This window comes from Bos grunniens, chromosome 4, assembly GCF_055505025.1.
Source record: "Bos grunniens cultivar Pamir isolate PY7600 chromosome 4, Bosgru_T2T1.0, whole genome shotgun sequence".
Lineage (NCBI taxonomy): Eukaryota > Metazoa > Chordata > Mammalia > Artiodactyla > Bovidae > Bos > Bos grunniens.
Window position 1 is genome coordinate 43,092,146 of NC_141168.1, and position 21,048 is coordinate 43,113,193.

The following is a 21,048-nucleotide window of genomic DNA, read 5'->3' on the forward strand; positions in this document are numbered from 1 at the left end:
AGAGTCTGACATCAGGGTGTCATTGTACGGGGGTGGGAGCCACCTCTGGACTATTTTTTATGTGAGATAATGAGCCTATCAATGAATTCAGTGTTAGCTGGGTGTGTGGTACAGCCTAATGGACCATAATTGCCACATGAGGACTAACAAGTTATTCTGCTTTTCTTCATGTGAGCAAGCCCAAAGAGGGGGAAGCAAGGGACAGTGGGGCACATGCTGGTAATCACCATCAACAGAGTGGCTCAGGAAAGACCACAGGAGGTGAGGCGGGAACTGGACTTCACTCCGTTCAAGGTTATGGAAACCCAGCTGGAAAATGTGTAACAACTGGCTCTCCAGGGGAGAAGACCTGAGTGAAGGAAGTGAGCATAGATGGGCTCCAGCCACCACACCCAGCCTCCCTAGCACCTGGTCCCCTGACATAGCTAGGCGACCTCGCAGAGGCTGTGGTTCTGGCAGGGACTGTGTGACCACAGCATGAGGGGCTCTGCCACACGTTCTCCTATCACTCGGGCCCTACCGCCTGCAGATGGAGTCGGGGCTCTGTCCCACCCTCTGACTTTCGCCAGGTCTAACGATGCCACTGGTCAAGCTAGGTCTGCTGCTGCTCCCCACATGGATTCCCTGCATGGTTGAACTATACTCATGAGCTTTGTAGTCACTTTGAAAACATCTTAGAGAACTAATTTACAATGGCAAGAGCCTACATTCCTTGTTTTAAATGAAAGGCAAATGTTTGCCCATCCAAAAACTCCATCCAATTACCCAGATATCACTAAAACTCTCTTCATATATAACAACCCACCAGTGACTTTTGCATAATATGAAACATTCAAGACACCAATTACCTAATTATTTAACTCTTAAATAGCTCAGTGGTGGCTGTAATTGTATGGAGTACACAGCAATTCTGTTCATGTCACAGCCTATCACACTGTAGATGTTGGAGGCTGCCATGATCCCCTTGTACAGGTGCTGTGCCTGCCCCCACCTGCTCCAGCTGGCTGCCAATAGCTCACAGCTGGGTCCTTCTCCTAAGACTCGCCTTCAATCTAATAAGTCATCCTGCCCAGAAATACCTGGGAGGTTATGTGCCTCCAGGGTTGGTGGAGAAAATACAGTATGTCGTGCAATATTTGGGACACATATTAAAATTTTATTTGCTGTTTATCTGAAATTCAAATATAACTGGGCATTTTTTTTTCATTTGCTAAATTTTTATTTGCTGAATCTGCCAGGCCCTACCCTCCTACCAGGGCCCCAAACCAATGACTGCCCAGTATAGAAGGGCAAAGGCTACCTGGCCTCAGGAGAGAGGACTCACACACGAGGCCATTCATGCCCCAGAGCTCCCCATGGGATTAGACTGTGGCTTGACTTCTGCTAAATGTGAATCTGCCTCCATCCTTGTCTTACCACGTCCCGCATACACCCGGCCTCACCCTGTGAATTCTCCTGCTCTTCGTCACAGTATGGTTCCAAGAGACCTAAACCATCTGGTCTACACAGACCAGAACATTATATCAGCTCACCACATTGACGACATCATGCTAGTTGGACACAAGAGGCAAGTATCATGGATGCCTCATGGTGAGGCACATTTCGAAAAGCCTCAGGGGCTGCCACCTCCGTGAAATTTGCATGGGCCCAGTGGTCTGGGACATGCCAGGGACAATTGCTTTAAAGTGAGTAACAAACAATCGTGCCTTGTTTCTCTTATCTCTAAGAAAGGTGTGTAGTGCTTAATAAGCCTCTTCAGATTTTGGAAACAGCGTATTCTGCACTTGGCGATACTGTTCCAACCTATTCATTGGATGAAACAGAAGACTGATAGGTTAAGTGGAGCCAGAGAAAGAAAGTGCTCTGCAGCCAGTCGGCCACAGTCAGCCCTGACTCTTAGGCCATGTGACCTGGCAGCTGTGATACTTGAGGTGTTACACTGTGTGGAGTATAATAAATCCCCAAAGGAGTGTCACAGACTGGACCCCAAGCTCTGGACCAAGGGCCCACCACCTGCAGCAAAGAACCAAATACCACTTGAAAGGCAGCTCCTGGTCTGTCACTGGGCCCCGATAGACAGAACATCTAACCACGGGACACTGAGTGACTGATCGTGTGGCCAGAACTGCCCATCCTGAGCTGGGTGATGTCAGAGCTGCTAAGTCATCAGATCGGGCAGACACCACAGCCATCCATCATAAGACCGAAGGAGGGCATCTGCAATCAGGCTCAAGCAGGGGCAGGAGGCTCAGACCCACCTCCTGTCACTACCACTCCTCATGAATGCCCCTGTGCCCCCCTCAGCTCACACAGATGGCCTTCCCTCTGTCTGGCTGCCAGAGGGGTCAAAACCCACCCACTTGGTCCACAGATAGGTCAGCTTGGCCCGTTGGTGCAAGCTGGAAACGGGCATTTGCCAGGCAGCAGTCCCACTCAAGGGTGGCCGTGGAAGACAGAAATGGGGAGAAAGGCTCTCAAGAGTCAGAGTTTGGGGCAGGCACCCAGTGACTCCCCTTGTGAAGAGAGAGAAATGGCATAGACCATGGAAAAGGTACCCATAGACCATGGACAAGAGGGAAGAGCTTAGCTGGAAGGAGCGAGATTAGAGGACTGGGAACAGGAATGGGGCGGGGAGGAGGAGTGTAGAGAAATCAAGCTGCCCGAGAACAAGTCGGCAGAGTTCCTGCCTATGAGAAACCACCTGCTAGAGAAAAGGCACTGAACAAGCACGCGGTGGGCTGGCCGGTAGCTTCACGTTGGTAGCTTCTCAGCGTTAACACGATGCCCTCACAAACCATTAACCATGGCGGCGGATGTGGAAGCTGTAGACACCAAATACCCCAAAGCGTAGGCTCCGTCTTGCCAGGGCCAGCCTAGCTTTTGCCGTTGTCAAATGTATGACCTGCCAGTGTCAGAGACCAACCTTAAACCTCTGGGGGTGATACTGTTCCTCCAGGGTACCAACCAGCCACAACCTGGTCCAAGTTGATCACACAGAACCGCTCCACTCTAGAAGGGGCAGCCATTCATCTGCTCTTCCAGGCACACGTCTGCCTTTCCCACCTTCAGTGTCTCAGCCAGTGCCACCAACCAAGGAACCTCGAATCTACTGATCCCAGATCCCCCACAACATGACCGCAGAGGAAGGACCTGCTTCTTGGCAAAGGAGGCTTGGCAGTGAGCACACGATCAGGACACACGAGTCCTCCCACCTAGCAGCTGCCCCCCTGATAGAGCAGTCAAACAACCTCCTGAAGGCACAGCTGAGCTGTCAGCTTGAAGATGCTCACCCCGCCGTGAAAGGGACTGGTGTCCTCCAGGGTGTGAGTCCACTCTAACAGCCACTGGCTGATGCTGTGTCCCTAAAAGGGAAGATACATGGTCTGGGAACCAGGGGCTCTTCATCATTCCTCATGACTGATGTGAGGGGATTCATTCTTTCTGTACCTGCAACCTTAGGTTTTGTGGGCCCAGGGGTCCTTTTTCAGAGGAGGGATGCTTGCACAAGAGATACAGGAAGAGCCCCACAGAATTTAAGGTTATGACTGCAACCTTGTCAGCCCTGCTCCTGGGGCCAGTAGCCAGGCAGGACACCTACAAGAGCCAAGTCCCAGGAGCTGGGCTGGGTACAGGTCTAGGGCAGCCAGAGTATGGCTGCAGATTTCAGGCTGCAAGGTTACAACTGGGATGTCTTCTGAGGGTCTGGCTCTGCGCTGATATGGGAGGCTCTGTGCAGGGGAAGTCCACCCGGAATTGCACTGATATGGCTCACTCTGGATGCAGTAGGGAAAGTGAACTGACTCGCAAGGCGAGAACCTGGAGTGGGACAGCCAGCAGAGGCAGGTGGAGGGGGGAGGACAGGAGAGCAGAAAGGCTGCTGGGGGCCAGTTGGCCACAGGAGAACACACACAATGATGTACTTTGCAAGACAGACAGGTGGTCTTGGGCCAAAGCCAAGAGAACGCCGGTGAGGGGCTTGATAAGGGGAGCTGGGCGGCCTGGAGACCACACTGCAGTAAGGACAGGCATGGACGAGGGCCCGAGGGCACGCCCAGAACAGGACCCTTGTCCTGTGTGCCCACACCAGCTCTCTGACTCCAGAAGGCAGCTGACTCTAGTGCCTTAGGGAGCCAGCGCCTTTGGAAATACAGTGGGTGCGCTGCCCGAGCAGAGCCCTGAGTCCTTCCTGGGAATCATGTGTAGCAGAACTCACGGAGAAGAGTTCTCCTTTCGCTCTGAATGCAACACTGTAAGGCTGTGAGCCTGGAGTTTCTGTGGCTGCATCCCCGCCCAGTGGAAAACGCACATCGTCCGGAGGGGAAAGTGACACCAGCCCCAGACAGAAGTGGACAGAGGACCCTCGGCCACAGTTGGACCTCAGATCCTGCTCCTCTCCCCTCTGCTCCCCTCAGCACATGGAACTTGGTCCCGTCAGCCAGTCCATCCCTTCTTTGCTTCCCCTGCTTCCATTGAATATGCATTGCTTATGGCCAGAGAGCCTGACGAACCCCTGGACAATCACCTATCAGAGTAGCTGTGAACTGCACTGTTCAGGGTGGTAGTCACTGACTACATGTGGCTTTTTGTCACTTGACACATGGCAAGTCCAAATTGGGAGAAGCTGTACGTGGAAAATACACATGGCTTTGAAAGGCAATACAAACCGCAGCGTGTAAAATATTTCATTAACAATTTTTATGTGGCTTGCTTGTTTCACCGATAATGTTCTGGATTTTTGTTTGGTTCTGTTTTGTTTTGTTTTGTTTTTTGACCATGCTGCACAGCATGGATCCTGCATGACCTTAGTTCCCTGACTACAGATCGAACCTGAGCCTCAATACTGTAGTGGAGTCCTAACCACTGGACCGCCAGGGAAGTCCCAAGAATATTCTGTTTCTGTGTGTTAGTCTCTCAGTTGTGTCTGACTCTTTGCAAACCCATGGACTGTAGCCCACAAAGCTCCTCTGTCCATGGAATTCTCCAGGCAAGAATACTGCGGTGGGTAGCCATTTCCTTCTCCAGGGGATCCTCCCAACCCAGGGATCAAACCCAGGTATCCTGCATTGCAGGCAGATTCTTTACCATCTGAACCACCAGGGAAGCCCTTAATATTCTGTTTATAGTGGGTTAAATAAAGCTTTATGATAATTAATCTACCTATTTCTTTTTACTTTTGTAACATGGCTACTAGAAAACACTGCATTTCCCCTGGACAGTGATGTGTGGAGTTGCGCCTGCATTAGAGAGAAGGCTGACACCTTGAGAGCCACCTTCAGACACAAGCAGAACACATGGCTGTGCACAAGGAGAAAAGCAGTCAGCTCCTGGGTTGCTGTCCTTTCATCCTCACAGACAGGAAGTGTCAAGTCCAAGTACCTCTCCCCTAGGAAAAGGATTCTCTCCAGCACTAGGATTCTTTCCTGTCACCCAACATGTCCCCTCCTGGATGTCCTTCCTGCCTCCAAGCCCTCACAGACACATCCTGTCTGGGCTGGCTTCCTCCACAGGTCCCTATGCAGTATCCCTTCTTGCCAGCCTTCCTGGCCAACCCACCTGGAAAGGAATGGAAAGGAAGGCCAGGACTTATACCTCATCCCAAACTCTCTAAGATGCCCACAAGCCACACTTCCTGGTCCTCAGTCCCTTCCTTCCACTGTTAGTACACCCCTAGCCCCTCCCCTAGCCTGGCCCCTCCTGCCCTCCAGTGGGCCATGCGGACACTGGTACCAATTCTCAAATGCAAGGAAAATGCAGGCTGTGACCTTGAATGGGTATGGGTTTGGGAAGCCTCCTCCTTTGCCCTCCTCAGGGTTGCCCATGAGGGGAAATAGCTCTGTGTGGTCTATTTTATTTTGACTAAAAGTGTCAGAATTTGATTAAAAGTGTGTGTGTGTGTGTGTGTGTGTGTGTTGGGATGGGGGAGGTGATGTACAGCTGAAAAGAAAAAGTCCTCGAAGCCAGTGAGCCAAAGTATAAGACAGGCAGGCAGGGCTGTGCACATCACTGAGGTGGGGGTGGGGCAGCGTGGGAGGCAGAGCCACAGCCCCCAAGACATTCTAGTCCTTGGAATCTGTGAAACGTGATCTTACATGGCAAAAGGGAGGTGGCAGGTGTTTAAGAACCCTGAGATGGGGAAATGGTCCTGGATTATTTCATGGGCCCAATAACATCATAAGCATCCTTGTAAGTGGTAGGCAGGAATGTCAGAGAAGATGTAACGACAGATTAAGAGGCTGGAGGGAGCAGCTGCCAGCTTTGAAGATGGAAGAAGGGGCCATGAGCCAAGGAATGCACATGGACTCAGAAGCCAGAAAGGCCAAGAACATGGACTCTCCTCTAGAACCCGCAGAGGAACTGGCTCTGCTGACACATTGTTTTCAGTCCAGAAGACCCATTTCAGACTCTGACCTCCAGAATCATCAGTTGATAAATTTGCTTTGTTTTAAGCCACTACTTGTGATCATTTCTTACAGAAGCTATAAGAAACCCATGCAGAGAGGGACCAGCATTTATATTTTTATCTCAACTATGTGAATATGTGCTCAGTCGTGTATGACTTTTTGCAACCCCATGGACTGTAGCCTATCAGGCTCCTCTGTCCATGGGATTCTCCAGGCAAGAATAGTAGAGTGGGTTGCCATTTTCCACCGCAGGGGTTCTTCCTGACCCAGTGACTGAACCCACATCTCTTACGTCTCCTGCACTGGCAGACGGATTCTTTACCACTGCACCACCTAGGAATCCTTTTTAGCAACTACTAAATGCATAAAAGTGTCCTCATTAATAAATATAAATCTGAGCAATTGTGCTTCCCAGACATGCTATGAGGGATGAGCAGTGTTGTGGGGTGGGAAGGGATCACCCTACCACATGTGTCCCCGGCTGGTGCCCACCTTTATGAGGACTGCCAAGCCTCAGAGTCCCCCGGAGGAGGACTGTACACAGCAGCAGGCGGTCACTGGCCCAGAGCATGGCAGAGAACCTGTGAGGCCTGGCATCCAGACTGAATGGGTCCAGGCTTTCTTGGAAGTCCAGAGGTCTGGCTATATCTCGGCTCTGTAGGTTCCCACCTGTGTGGCCTTGGGCACGACCTCTGAGGGGGCCCGATTCATCACAGGCAAATACAGGTATAGAGGTGCACCCCATCCCATGGAGCAGTTTGAGCATAAACTGGCTGGACTACAAAGGAGCAGACCCGGCCACCAGCACCTGCTAGACCAAGGCACCACGTGTGGGCACGTGGACCCCGCTGGACCCAGGCGTCTCAGAGAGAGGGTGCCGGCCACTCTCTCATGTTCCCCCGACACATCCTTCCTTGCCTGAGGTCTCGTGGTGACTTACGAGCATTTGCTTGTGCTATGGGATGAGAGGTAGGCCTGTGACAGACCTGGTCAAGCAGGTTGCAGGCAGGTGCCCTCTCTTAGGTGCAGAGGTAGTGAATGTACACCTACAGAGGGAGCTGGATGACACAGGGGGCGGGGCTGGCACCCCGCTCTGCAATGCTGCTCCTGTTCCATAAGCTCCTCCTGGGCAGACTCGGGCTCAGTCATTGGAAAACCCGAGTCCTGCTTGATGGTATTTTTTTCACACTACTATTATAATTTCCAAGTGATTTGCTTCTATCAGTGATGATGTGATTGTGTGTGTGTGTGTGTGTATGTGAATAGGGAAACATCCACTATTTCTTTGTAATGGACTGAAATCACCGGACAGTAGTGGGCCCCTTGTGGGCTATTTTAAAAGACATCTATCACCATTCTCACTGACTTTTGCTTTACAAATGTATGCATTGGCTTTTTTCATAGTATGTTCAAGGGACAGCCTGCCTGCAGGTGAGCCTGAGGGGGTTACACGGGCCAGGGCCAGGGGAAGAAAGCAGGTGCTTTCCCCCAGCACACCAGCCTTGATGTTTTTCCTTGTGTGCATGGCCCACAGCCCCATCAGCTGACACAATGCTGCCCTGGAACCTCTGGAGGAAGGGGGACCTTGGCCAGATCCAGGAGCCATGCGGGTCATATACACACATATTTGATGTATATGACATGGGTTTCATGTGAGCCTGTGGATGGGAAAATGATGTCCCAGGACATAGAGTGAGGATACTGTATCTTCTGGAAGAGGGTGTGTCAGGGTGTGGCATCACCTTCCTCCTGCCTGTCTACTTGTGGGACTTCTCTGCCTTCTACTCACAGTGGGAAGCTGTTCTGGAAAGGTCAGCGCTTGGTTACCTAGCATGAGGGGCTCCTCTACTCATCCCTTTGAGAGGAACACACTTAGGGGCTCACACCCCCACAGCAGCCCTGGCAGGCCATAGTACCAGAGGAGAAACTGAGGTCTGGAGGGATTTCAAAGTCACCAAGTCCACCTTGCTAGGGAAGGGAAGAGCAGGTTTGAACCAACAGCCCTACCAGGCACAGGCTGGGAGCAGAGTCCTTGGAGCAGTCCTTGGAGGTGGAGCCAGCCTCCTTCCCTGCTGGGTGCCCAGACTGGTTCTTCTCTTCTGGAAGTGCTAACCAAAGGAGTTCTTTATTTCCTCCCACCCCTCCCCTCCCCTGGGGATGAAGGATGGATCTGCTGGGTCTTCATGGGCAGGAAGCACATCCACCCAGGCCTGTCCCCACTCTCCTGTGGAGGGTCAGCAGAGCTCCCCCCTGGGCAGGATGGCCAGCAGAGTGGGCCTCCACAGGCCCTGCATGAAGGACCGGGGCCCGTGGGGAGCTAGCTCACCACTCCCCAGCATCTATGTGGTTTGCCCAGGGCTTAGGGGTCTGCCAAGCTGTGCTAGGCATGGTCAACTGGATGATCAGCAGGCGTCTACAGGCATTCATCGGACATAAGGCTGTGGTCCTGACTGCACATCCCCAGGCAGGCTGTGCTAGGCCCCTTGGAGGGGTGGGAGCCAAGGAGGCAATGTAGTCAGTGTCCATGCTGGAGCAGTGAGCAGCGCCTTCCTTCATAGAGTAGGGTGGGTGTGGGGATGCTTCCTCCACCCAGAGCCCTAGGGCTCTCAGACAGCATAACTTCAAAAGCTCCTGGTTCCCCGAGTCTCCATCAGATTGCCCTCTGGCCAAACCTCACAGAAGTCTCCACACCCAGCCCATGTGGCACACGCTGCTATTAATCCATTTTAAGGACCAGGCAGGTGAGGCCCAGAGCCACCCAGATCTCACCAGGCCTCGAGGGAGCTGACTCCAGAGCCCGGGCAGGCTTTGCCCTCGCCAGCAGCTGCCTTTGGGCTCATGAAGTCACTGCCTAAGAACAAATTCGCTCACTGAACCCAGGTCTCCATCACCCTGACTTCAGCAACTCACAGGGCTTCTCTGCCTGCAGAGCCTTCTTTCTGTGACACTAGGGGCAGGACAGCCTCTGAGCACCATCCCCCAGAACAGCCAGTGGTTGAGCATCGGGCAGACCTGGCCGGTGGGGACCTGGACCAAGGACCTGTCTCTGGGGCCCTTCCCCTCTGTGAGACTGTGGCTTGGGCCCAGCACTGGGTGGTGGTGGTAGGGAGGTGGTACTTGGAGCACTCCTCCCCTGCCCCTGCCCCCACCTGGGCAGGTATTAGCCAAGGAAGCAGAGCAGAGGTGGACTAAGATGCATGAGGAGCATGGGAAGGGATTGGGGATCAAGAGTAAGGCAGGACGACTGCAGGGGGGCCTGAGGAATTGGGGTCCAGGGGATGCTAGCCGCCCACCTTGAAAGGTGGGCTCTCTGGTATGGCCAGCCCCCACACCTGGCCCCTCGTCCCCCTTACCCCGCAGGATCACTCTTGGTCCAGGAACACCCTCCAACCTTCGTGGCCTCTGGAGCCCTGCTCCTTCCACTGCCCCTTCCCAGTTACCTCCCTGCAGCCTAGCTTATGGCTGGTGCAGTTCCTGCTGAATCCAGCTGCTGGTGGGACCCCCAGCATCCAGCTCAAGGAGCCTGTGGGAAGATTCAGAGCTGGAGCACCCTGGCCCACCCCAGCCCTCAGGAGGACAGCCAGGACCTCTGGCATCGATGGCTGGAGGAGGATGAGCCAGACTGGCCTTTTCAGGGGTCAGGGAGAGGCCTGGACCAGAAGTTCAACTCTCTTGGAAAGGAGAGTCCAAGACCAAAGAGAGGAAATGTGAACACTTGTCCAAAAAGCAAAAGAAGACACCCCTCTCCCCCCAAAAAAGCCATCATCTGAGTCAGGGGGAAGTGGTCCATTTTCTGGGGTAGAAGGTACATCTCTTTCCAGATCAAAACCCTGCTTTTTATGAAACATGCCAGATGGGTTTAAACCTCACTAAGAAAAGGGAAGGCTAGAGCTAGTGCTGTAGCTATATTTGAAGCGTGAGTGGCTTCAGTGAGGGATTCCTTGAGCAGAAGTAAGCAAACAGAAATGGATCCTCACCAGGCACGTGTACTTACTGGAACTTAGTCCCATAAAACAGGCTTCTGCAAATAGCTCGATGGCCTGTACACAAACTGGTCGCCAGGAAACGGCTGCTCTTTCAGAAATAAAGGGATAGAATACATGGCCCAAGAGAAGAGGTGGCAGCGGTCAGAGCACCAGGGGCCTTGGCTGACGCCAAGCAGCTTCCCCAGAGGCCCTCAGAGGCTGAGGAGGGAAGGCGCCTGGGACAGGAGGGTGTGGGCCCAGGGACACCCCGGCCTGAGTACAGCAGGGGTGTAGAGGAGGGGCCAAGGGGATTCCAGTCTGGGAGGGACCTGGGCAGAGGCAGACCCAGACCTGAGGGGGTGGTGTGGAAGGGAGGGGGTTTGGGGAGGAAAAGGGGGCCTCTTTTCACTGTGTGTCCAGCCAGAGAAAGAGAGACAAAGAGACAGAGAGAGACACACAGAGATGAAGAGACAGAAAGACAGGAGAAGGAGAGAGACAGAAAAACAGAGAGAAAGAGAGACAGAGGAAGAGACAGACAGACAGACACATACACACACAGAACTGTATTGTCCTTAGGATCAGTATCTACCTGAGAAGGGAAGGGAGATGAAGGTGGAGGGGAGGGCCCAGGCTTGCCCCTCTGACATAAGATTGGGGGAGCATTCCAGAACCTTCCCTGGAGGGCCTCCCTTCACCACAAGTCTCATCTCTCTTGCTGCAGGGTGGTTTCAGGGCAGCTCTGCAGAAACCGAGGGAGGAGGCCGAGAGCACTCTGTGCCTCTCTCTCTCTTCCTCTCTCTTCCCCTCTCTCTCTCAGCCCGTCTGCCCTCCGGTCCTGCTCTTGCAGAAGCAGGCATGGGCCTCGCCGGGTCCATACTGCCTCTCACTGCTGGGTCCCCTTGGCCTGCTCCCGACCCCAGAAACCCCAGACGACAACGCCTCTCTGGAGCAGGGAGAAGTTCGGAATTCTAATTCTGTTTCGGAGGCACCTGGACCCTGGGGCCTGGGATGCAGGCGGCTTGCTCAGCTCTCCTGGAGCAGTCTCTGCTTCATAGTCTGCCAGCCCAGCCCGGCTGCGGGACCGCAGGGACAGCGTGTCACATGCTCAGAGCCAGCAGCTCCTGCTTGAGAGGGGCCCAGGGCAGGCAGGCATGGCCCCAGCCCCCACTGCTGAATCCACAGTTTACTGGGTCACAAGAACCCTGTCGCCCCATGCTCAGGGTCTTATCACCACTCTGTTCAGTGGAGCCATCTGCTCCTCCCCACGCTGGCCCCTCTGCAACACATCTGCTTGGGGGCCACCTGGACCTTTGTGTCCTCCTGAGCATCTGGCAGTAGTAGGGCCTCCAGCCAGCTCAGGGGGCAGGGGCTCAGATAGGCTGGGACAAGTCCTGCGGGGAAACTGGGAGAGCGTGCCTGCCGAGTGATGCACCCTCACTCCATCTCTGAGCCTTCTGCTTCAGCAGCAAAGTGCCCAGGGCAGCTGTGGAGGCTGAATGAAGAAAGGTCCGCCCCCTCCCCGGCTCTACACCCATCCCCAGGGCTATAGCCTGAATCGTGTTCCCCCAAACCCATATGCCAAAGCCCTAACCCCCAGTGTATAGTATCAGGGTGTGGGCCCTTTGGGAAATGATCAGAATTAGGTGAGGTCATGAGTGGAGACCCCACAAGAGGAAGAAACCAGCATGCTCTCTCTTACCTCTGCATCCCCCTTCCACTGTGTGAAGACCCAACAATAAAGAAGCTGTCTGCAAGCCAAGAAGTGAGCCTGCCCCAGAAGCTGACCATGCTGGCACCCTGATCTCAGACTTCCGTCTTCAGAACTGTGAGGAAGCAATGTCTGTTGGTTAAGTCACCTGGTCCACGGTATTTTGTTTTGGCCCCTGGGCAGACTAAAACACCTGGAGGGTCACCTCCCCAGTTTTTCTCCTGAAAAGTGCTCCCCAAATCCACTACACACAGCCAACTATACGGGCTATGGAGCCCCCATCCCTCCTACCCACCAGCAGAGGGGCACAGATGAGAGAGGGTAAAGAATAGACCAGAAACTTCCAAGAGGGCTCCAAGAACCCAATCTGAGGCCACTCAGAAGTGGTGGCCATCAAGAGATAGAACTCTATAGCAACCTAAATGTCCACTGACAGATGACCAGGTAAAGAAGATGTGGCTGGCGTGTGTGTGCTCACTCGCTCAGTCGTGTCCGACTCTTTGCAACCCCTTGGACTGTAGCCCGCCAGGCTCCTCTGTCCACGGGCTTATCCTGGCAAGAATACTGGAGTGGGTTGCCATTTCCTCCTCCAGGGGATCTTCCTGACCCAGGGGTCAAATCCGAGTCTCTTGCGGCTTCTGGGTTTGCCGGCAGATTCTTTATCACTGGGCCACCTGGGAAGCCCTAAAGAAGATGTGGTACATATACAATGGAATACTACTCAGCCATAAAAACGATTAAAAATAATGCCACTTTGTAGCAACAAGGATAGACCTAGAGACTATCACACTAAGTGAAGTAAATCAAACAAAGACAAATATCACGTATGATATCACTTATATGTGGAATCTAAAAAAATAATACACATGAACTAACTTACAAAACAAAAATAGACTCACTGGCATAGAAAACAAACATATGGTTACCAAAGAGGAAAAGAGAGGGAGGGAGGGGTAAATCAGGAAATGGGGATTAACAGATACACACTACTATATAAAAAATAAAAACAAGGATCTACTGTATAGCATCAGAAACTATATTTAATATCTTATAATAACCTATAATGGAAAAGAACATGAAAAAGGATATATATATTCAGTCCAAGGAATTCTCCAGGCCAGAATACTGGAATGGGTAGCCTTTCCCTTCTCCAGGGGATCCTCCCAACCCAGAGATTGAACCCAGGTCTCGCACTTCGCAGGTGGATTCTTTACCAGCTGAGTCACAAGGGAAGCCTATATATATATATCTGAATCACTTTGCTGTATACCTGAACTAATACAAATCAAAAAATTCTTTTAAAAAAAGAAAAAGATATTTTTAACCTATCTATAGATGATGAAATTATAGAGAAAAAGATAGAGCTCCATGCCAAGGGAATGACTCAGGGTGTTGAGGTTCCAAGGCCACAGGCTGGAGATGAGGGCAAGCGGCATCACAGGAGCAGGGCTGCTCCCAAGGAGCTCTAGAAGAACTATGTATGAAGCTGCCATGCCCCCGGGGAAGCCACTGAAAATGGTACTGAGGCCACACACTCCTGCGAATTATAGAGGAAGACCCCAGGTGATCTGAGATGTCAGCATAGGCAAGAGGCACCAGGGAACAGAAAGAGCAAAACCAGCCACACTTGAGGTCCCTCCAACGCAACCAGAACGCTCTCCTTCTGGGAGCCTGCAGCGGATACAGCCCCAGCCAACCTGCTGGGGACAATTTTGAAATTGCTTACTGCTCCAGGCCAAATGGCTTGTGTTGGGGATAGCATTTCCCGGGGGTGCAGGGCTGGACCTGGGCGGGCCTGGCAGCAAAACATCAAACCCTTAGGATGGCCCTGAAACCAAGCTGAAGCTTCCCGGCTCCCAGACAAGAGGTGGGCCCTCTGGGCAGCCGGGACAGACTGGAGGGGTGTGCACATGGCCAACAGCCCCCGCCTCCCTTGTCTGGCCCTGGCAGCCTGCTGACTGGTGCTGTAAGGGCAGCCAGCACAGGCCTGAGACCAGTGAACAAATCAGCAGTACTTGGGCCCTCTTTCTTTGGAAATTTGGCATTTTGCTCATCAGAATTTTTTGCATTGATTTTTGATTCTTTAGAATTTGCATTAAAATATTTATCTTGATGATTGATGTTTCTGGTGCCCCCTTAAAGCATGGGCCAGAGGAGGGGCCTCCCTCTCCTCTTGGCCCTGACAAGGCTGTCAGTGACCCACATCCCCCCACTGCTCTGGAGCGAACCAGCACCCCACGCATGTGGGATTTACCATGGGGAGCATTGTGTCCCCAAGACAAACAAGAAAGGAGCATGGGCCAGCCCCTGTCTGATGTGGTGGACTCCCCACAGCAGGCCACAGGCCCCACCTCTCCCTGCCACCGTGCCAACTCTTTGCTTGTGCCGAAGACCCCATCTCCCTTCTCTCCAGCTGGCCCCCATGGCCCCTCCACCTAGGATCTCTCATCCAAACTCCGGCCAGAACCCCGGTGACCAGCAGATGCGGGCTTCCTGCTGCCTGCAGCTTGTGGGCGCCCTGACCTGGGCTGGTTGTTTTTCTCCTAACATCATTAGCTCTGCCAGGAGCAGAACCAGTCCAGTGTTTATGCTGACCTCGTCATTTCACAGAAGAAGGAAAAGAAAAGACATGTGAGGGGGAAACCATGCCAAAGGCACTGGATCCGGGCCCTCTCCCCCATTTCCCCCGCCCCGCCTGGCTGAGGGGAGCAGGCAGGCGCTCCCCTCCACCCTGTCACCAGTTCTGGATCCTTTCCTCACTGCTTGGGCACAGAGCTGGCTCACAGGATGTCTGGATTTTTCTTTGTTTTGGAAAAAGTAACTGCTCTCCACTTCTTACCAGGAGCAACGGTTCTTAGGCTTAAGTGATTCTTGCAGGGAGGTACGGACATCTGAGAGCTCTCACGATGTCTGTTGAGTCTTGCCTCGTGGCTAGGTAGTTGGTTCTGCCCCTAAGGTCCCACATCCCCCCACCCCCCTCCCCAGCTGGGGTTTTAAATTCCCCAGACCCTCTACCCAACAGGGGTCACTTCCCAGGCCTCCTGGCAGTCCAGCCCTGTGACAGGTCACAGGGCTGGACTCTAGAGCAGCAGGGAGAGGACTCAGAGTGCCCAACCAAGTCAGTGCCCCACAATTCACTCCCAGCAGATTGTCCCTAAAGCGCCTGCGCATACACTCAGCTACGGAGGCACAAACACTTGGTCAAGTTAAACAAACCACTGAATGCGAGAACATGGAAGAAACTCTTCTAGAAAACTGAACGTGGCAGAGAGCTACCTTTTCCTTCTTGGAGATCTCCATCCTGGCTCTGTCATCCAGCATTTGTACCGCAGCCAGCCCAGAGGAGCTGGGACCCCTCAGCGTTCCTCGACAGGCTTCCAAGGTGAAATATCCCCGGCCTTCTCCTAACCAAGGGTAATGGCTGGCCCAGGTATCTGGTTGAGTATGGTCCACCTTCTGGCTGGTTTCTGGCTTGATGTTCAATCACAGAGTTTCCTCCTTTTCATTGTTCTCCAGCTTTCTCTCCTGGGTCATAGTCAGGACCTTTCCCCACTGAGGCCTTGTCAGGCTAGGTATGGTCGGGGGAGGACCATTGCTGGGCTCCCAGGGCTGGTCAGCTTTCTCTTCTGGCTGTGCTGAGCTGTGACGGCGTGGTGCTCTCTAAACAGATTCAGCAGAAAAGGTCCTCCTTCCTCCGGTGTCTGGGGGACAGCCTTTGAGTCATGAGGCTGCAGACGACTGTGCGTCTCTCACACACCAACCTGCTTCCCTGAGGCTCAGTCACCGCCCAACACTTCCTGCTCCGACCAGGTGTGGAGTGGGGAATTCTCCTGCCAGGGCTTTCTGTGCTCCTGTGAGGGCCCACGCTGCCATGACAACCAGGAGCAGGCCTCTGTGCTCACGCCCTCTGGCCTCTGCAGGGCTGACCATCCTGTCATTAGAGCTGCCATGCAGAAAACTGGGTCTGATGGCAAAAGGCCTCCATCTTGACATCACCATAGCGACAGCCCGATCGCCTTATCGCTGTAGACTTTGCCACCTGTCCAGTTACCAGGGGAGACTCAGAGGGTCTTCCAAACTCATGTTCTAAGGGGGAGAGTCCCTGCGGTCTGGGAACCAGAGGAGAGGGGATGGGTGGCTTAGCCACTGGCATGGCCACACGTGCTCAGACCACTCTCAAGCTTGGTCACTGCCTTCCCTGCTTACCATCTGGAAATCTGAGCTCCACTAGTATCCAGCAGAGGGAGCAAGGAGGAGTGGCCAGGGAGAACTCTCCAAATGGATCCACTGTAACATTTTTAAGCCACTTATGTACTGATGGTCATCTGGGTAGTTTCAGTTTTTCTCCATTGCAAATCTTGGTCTTTTAACCAGAGTCAACACATGCATGTGATTCTTCTGGATGGTTCCTAGAGGCTGAATTTCTAGGTCAGATGCTGGGCACATTTTAGGATTGCTCGCAGAGGACTACATTACCCCCTCAAATGGCTTCATGGTTCCATGCTGGCCAATCCATGAGTTGATGAATCTTTATAACTTTTACTTATCTGTTGTGTTTCATTATCATTTAAATTGCAAAGTGCTGGACACCTTTTCATATGTTTATATGTTTATTGTATTTCTTTTTCTAAGGATGATTTGTTTTTATTACGTAACTATTTTGTTATTAAACTGTCTTCTACTTTTCAGTTTGTATTAACTATTTTTATATTCCATACATAATTACTAATAATCCTTTGTTTTGTTAAATATGCTATAATACCTGTGAGTATGGTTTCAGTGTGTTTGCCCTCTGATGCCCTCTTGCAACACCTACCGTCTTACTTGGGTTTCTCTTACCTTGGGCGTGGGGTATCTCTTCACGGCTGCTCCAGCAAAGCGCAGCCATTGCTCCTTACCTTGGACAAGGGGTATCTCCTCATCGCCGCCCTTCCTGACCTTCAATGTGGGATAGCTCCTCTAGGCCCTCCTGCGCCCGCGCAGCCACGGCTCCTTGGACGTGGGGTTGGTCCTCCCGGCCACCGCCCCTGGCCTTGGTCGTGCGGTTGCTCCTCCCCGCCGCCGCCCTTGGCCTCAGGCTTAGGGGCGTGGGGTAGCTCCTCCCACCCGTGGTGTTGGAGAAGACTCTTGAGAGTCCCTTGGACTGCAAGGAGATCCAACCAGTCCATTCTGAAGGAGATCAGTCCTGGGATTTCTTTGGAAGGAATGATGCTAAAGCTGAAACTCCAGTACTTTGGCCACCTCATGCGAAGAGTTGACTCATTGGAAAAGACTCTGGTGCTGGGAGGGATTGGGGGCAGGAGGAGAAGGGGACGACAGAGGATGAGATGGCTGGATGGCATCACTGACTCGATGGACGTGAGTCTCAGTGAACTCCGGGAGTTGGTGATGGACAGGGATGCCTGGCGTGCTGCGATTCATGGGGTAGCAAAGAGTCGGACACGACTGAGCGACTGATCTGATCTGATCTGATAATACCTGTCCCCCATCTATTGTGATCAAGCATATGGCTTGATCACTGATGTCTTTCATCACACAGTATTTCTTTTTTTATGAATCTTATTCCTTGCTTTGTTTTGTGAAGCTCTTGTCTTATTAAGAAAAGCATTTTCCACTCAAATTAGAAAAATGTTGTTCCACATTTCCTTCTAATATTTTCCCGATTTGTTTATGTTCAGCACTTTTTGTCCCTCTAATTAGTGCATAATTTGAGGGTAGGAGTCTAATGAGTTTGAGCAGGCTCCAGGAGTTGGTGATGGACAGGGAAGCCTGGCGTGCTGCAGTCCATGGGGTTGCAAAGAGTCAGACATGACTGAGCGACTGAACTGAACTGAATTGAACTGAGTCTAATACTCGTTGGCTAGCCTTTTCCCACTGACTTGTGTTGTTGACTGCACCACAGTGTGTGATCCATCATTGTATCTCTCTGTTGTGAGGGGCGGTTCAGCTCCGGTCACCTTGCAGGTGTGCGCATAGGCTAAGTCTGAAGCACAGCAGCCGAAGCACTTTGCTGTGTTCCAGGAAGTGAAGCTGGACGTGGGAGGAGCTGTGCCAAGGCCACGCCACGAGGCTCTCCTCTCCACCTGCCCAGGAAGCATCTAGTGGGGTTTCCCCTCCTCTCTGATTCTGAGATGTGAGGCTTTCTGCCCCAGCCCCTCAGCATGTAGCTGCCATCTTGACTGGGCTCCCAGCCAGAGGTAACGCCTTGGGGTGACCTGAGGAGCAGGCACCCTGCCTCTTTGGTTGAGTATCATCCTTTCCGGTACATGGGACAAGGATGGAAAGCAGCACCTTTGGGTGCTCTTCTCTTTCTTTCCTTCTTTTTCTTTTTTATGTTGCTGCCCATGTCAGTAACAAATTGTATGAATGTAAAAATGACTCTTAGAACTCTGCCTGTCCTGTCTTAGCCCCAGAGTTGTCTATGAACTAGACGTCTCTCTGTCCATTCCTGTGGATACCACACTCTTTCAGTCAGCATAACTTTTTAGCTTTTTTTTATATCTTTTGGAACAAACATCTCCCTTTTTTTCCCTACAAAAAATTTTTTTTTACCATAAGCCTCTTATCTTTCATATAAACCTTAAAATCTACTCATCCCATTTCACTAAAATAATGCTGCTGATAATTGCACTGGAGAGGCATTGAATTTGTGGATTAGGAGATTTTAGAGAACTGACATCTTTATAACATCAAGTCTTCTCATTCAGAATTTGGTACATGCCACATTTGCTTAGGTCTTCTTTTATGCCCTTCAGCTTTATTATTTTTCTCTTATAGATAAATAAATTTCTTATTAGATTTATTCCTAAACAAAGGAAATATATTTAATAGGAGAAGGAGAAATTGTCATTATAACTACTATTGATTAAAATGTTTATGATTGACAAAGTACTTTGGTATTCATTATGTCATTTGATCAGATAATCTTGAGGCAGTGGTATTATTTTCACCACTTTTTTCCCCCATTACTTACAGATAAGTTCACTGAGACTGGGGAAGTTCAAGAATTGGGCTGGAAAGAACTGTGATGTTCACCATCCCCCAAGGACAAGAGACACGGCAATCCTCTTGCAGAGCCCTGCCCTCCCTGGCCACAGTTGATATGTTACCTAATCCAAGGGCAGCCATACACTGCACACTGGTCAGAGCCTTGGGGGTGGCCCCACAGGAGACATTTACCCAACAGGGACTACTTGAAACAACAGGTTGTAATTTGGAGGTCTCAAAAGGGCAAATCTCTGAGTATTCAAGTCTCCAAAGTAAAGTCCTGCATCCTGAAGTATCTGTGGAGCAGGAGGGGAGGGAGCGGCTCCCTTTGCTTCCCCTCTCCCCCACCCAGGTCTGGGTGTTTCAGCCCTTCACTCTGCTAAACCCCCATCACCTATGCCTCTCACCAATTTAAACCTTTCCACCTTGGTTGCTGCTGCTGCTGCTGCTAAGTCGCGTCAGTCATGTCCGACTCTGTGCGACCCCATAGACGGCAGCCCAACAGGCTCCTCTGTCCCTGGGATTCTCCAGGCAAGAATACTGGAGTGGGTTGCCATTTCCTTCTCCAATGCATGAAAGTGAAAGTGAAGTCGCTCAGTTATGTCAGACTCTTAGTGATCCCATGGACTGCAGCCTACCAGGCTCCTCCATCCATGGGGTTCTCCAGGCAAGAGTACTGGAGTGGGGTGCCATTGCCTTCTCCATCCACCTTGGTTAGTATCTCCCATTTTATGTCCTTCTCCTGCTCTCTTTCTGTCATTTTAGTGGAGTTCATATAAACATACTTATTTCATCTTCTATGTTTAACCAGAAATTTGTACCTACAGTTTGAGGTTCACTGACCTTTTTCATCTGAGCAAATCCCATTGCTTCTCCCAAGCCTTAAACACTTAAGTCTTGGACTGTGCCCTGGTTAGATAGCCTACCCTGTGGTCTGCATTGATTGCCTGAGGCCTGGGTTAGGTGCCCAACTGTAGACCAATCTCTGAGGCAGTAGGGAAGGCCTTGCATTGATTGGCTCAGACTTTCTGGCACCCACGTGCTAGCAGGGACGCAGAGCTTCAGAGGGTGGAAAGGTTGGGGAAAGGGAGGAGACAGAAGGGGATGGAAGAGGCTGTGGAGGGGGATTGCAGTCCTCTCAGTAGCTTGTGGTTTTAGATTCTTCATAGTGCCTTTTCCTTTGTGATGTCTCCCATTCTGCTTTCTGCTCTCAGAGGTCCTGGGAACCAGGCTGGTGCAAGGCCCAGACTCCTCTTTTGTGGTGGCCGGCTCTGTCCCTCTTGTTCCACCTCCATCTGCCTCCCTGCCTTCCTTCCTATTCTGCAGAATTTCTCCCACTTTTTTGTGCAGGTCAGCGCCATAGTGGTAAAGGTGCTTCAGGTCAAGTCACTAGTCTAAATGACTGTGTATCCAGCGTGGGCTCTGTATCCATCCCTAGATGCAGAGCAGGGAAGCAGTGCCTGGTGTTGCAAATACAGATCCTGGCAAGGCAATTCTGAGGGGGCCTGTCCCTCTATTCAGGGAACTCCCAGCTGGGTCCTGTCTTCCTTGGCTGTGATCACTTCCTGCCCACTGCCTCCAGGTAAACCTTCTCATAGTGTACCCCGTCCCCTCCTGCTCTGACATCTTCTGTTCCCTTTGGGCTGGTGGCAGCGCTGTGTCTGGGTTTGTCTTCCCTGTGGCCTGGAGAACCTGGTGGAAGCACAGGACAGGTGAGTAAGCGGTCATGGGAATGAGCAGCATCCCTGGAGACTGAGTCTGCTAGTCGACCCTGGTGGATAGCATCAGGTCCGTGCTCCTTAGACTTGGTAAGCTACTAAGAAAAAATTCTCTGCTTTCTTTGGTTCTCCAGCTGGGCCAAACACTGACAGTAACATGAGAAATGCATACAGGTTTTATTTAAAATTTTAGTTGCATATAGGAGACTTCACAAGAGAATAGAGACCCAAAGAAGTGATGAGAAAAAAAGCATTTATACTTTTATCTT

General features: G+C 51.8%; 1 protein-coding gene across 1 annotated transcript in view; it reads right to left on the reverse strand.

The window, feature by feature from the left end:
* GCK (glucokinase) overlaps window positions 1-16,241 on the reverse strand; it is a 36,656-nt gene extending 20,415 nt beyond the window's left edge. Inside the window, exon 1 of the mRNA XM_086396111.1 lies at window positions 15,351-16,241. Coding sequence (XP_086252237.1) covers window positions 15,351-15,395 — 45 coding nt within the window. The 5' untranslated portion in view covers window positions 15,396-16,241. The remainder of the gene's footprint in view (window positions 1-15,350) is intronic.
* Window positions 16,242-21,048: the final 4,807 nt, after the last annotated feature.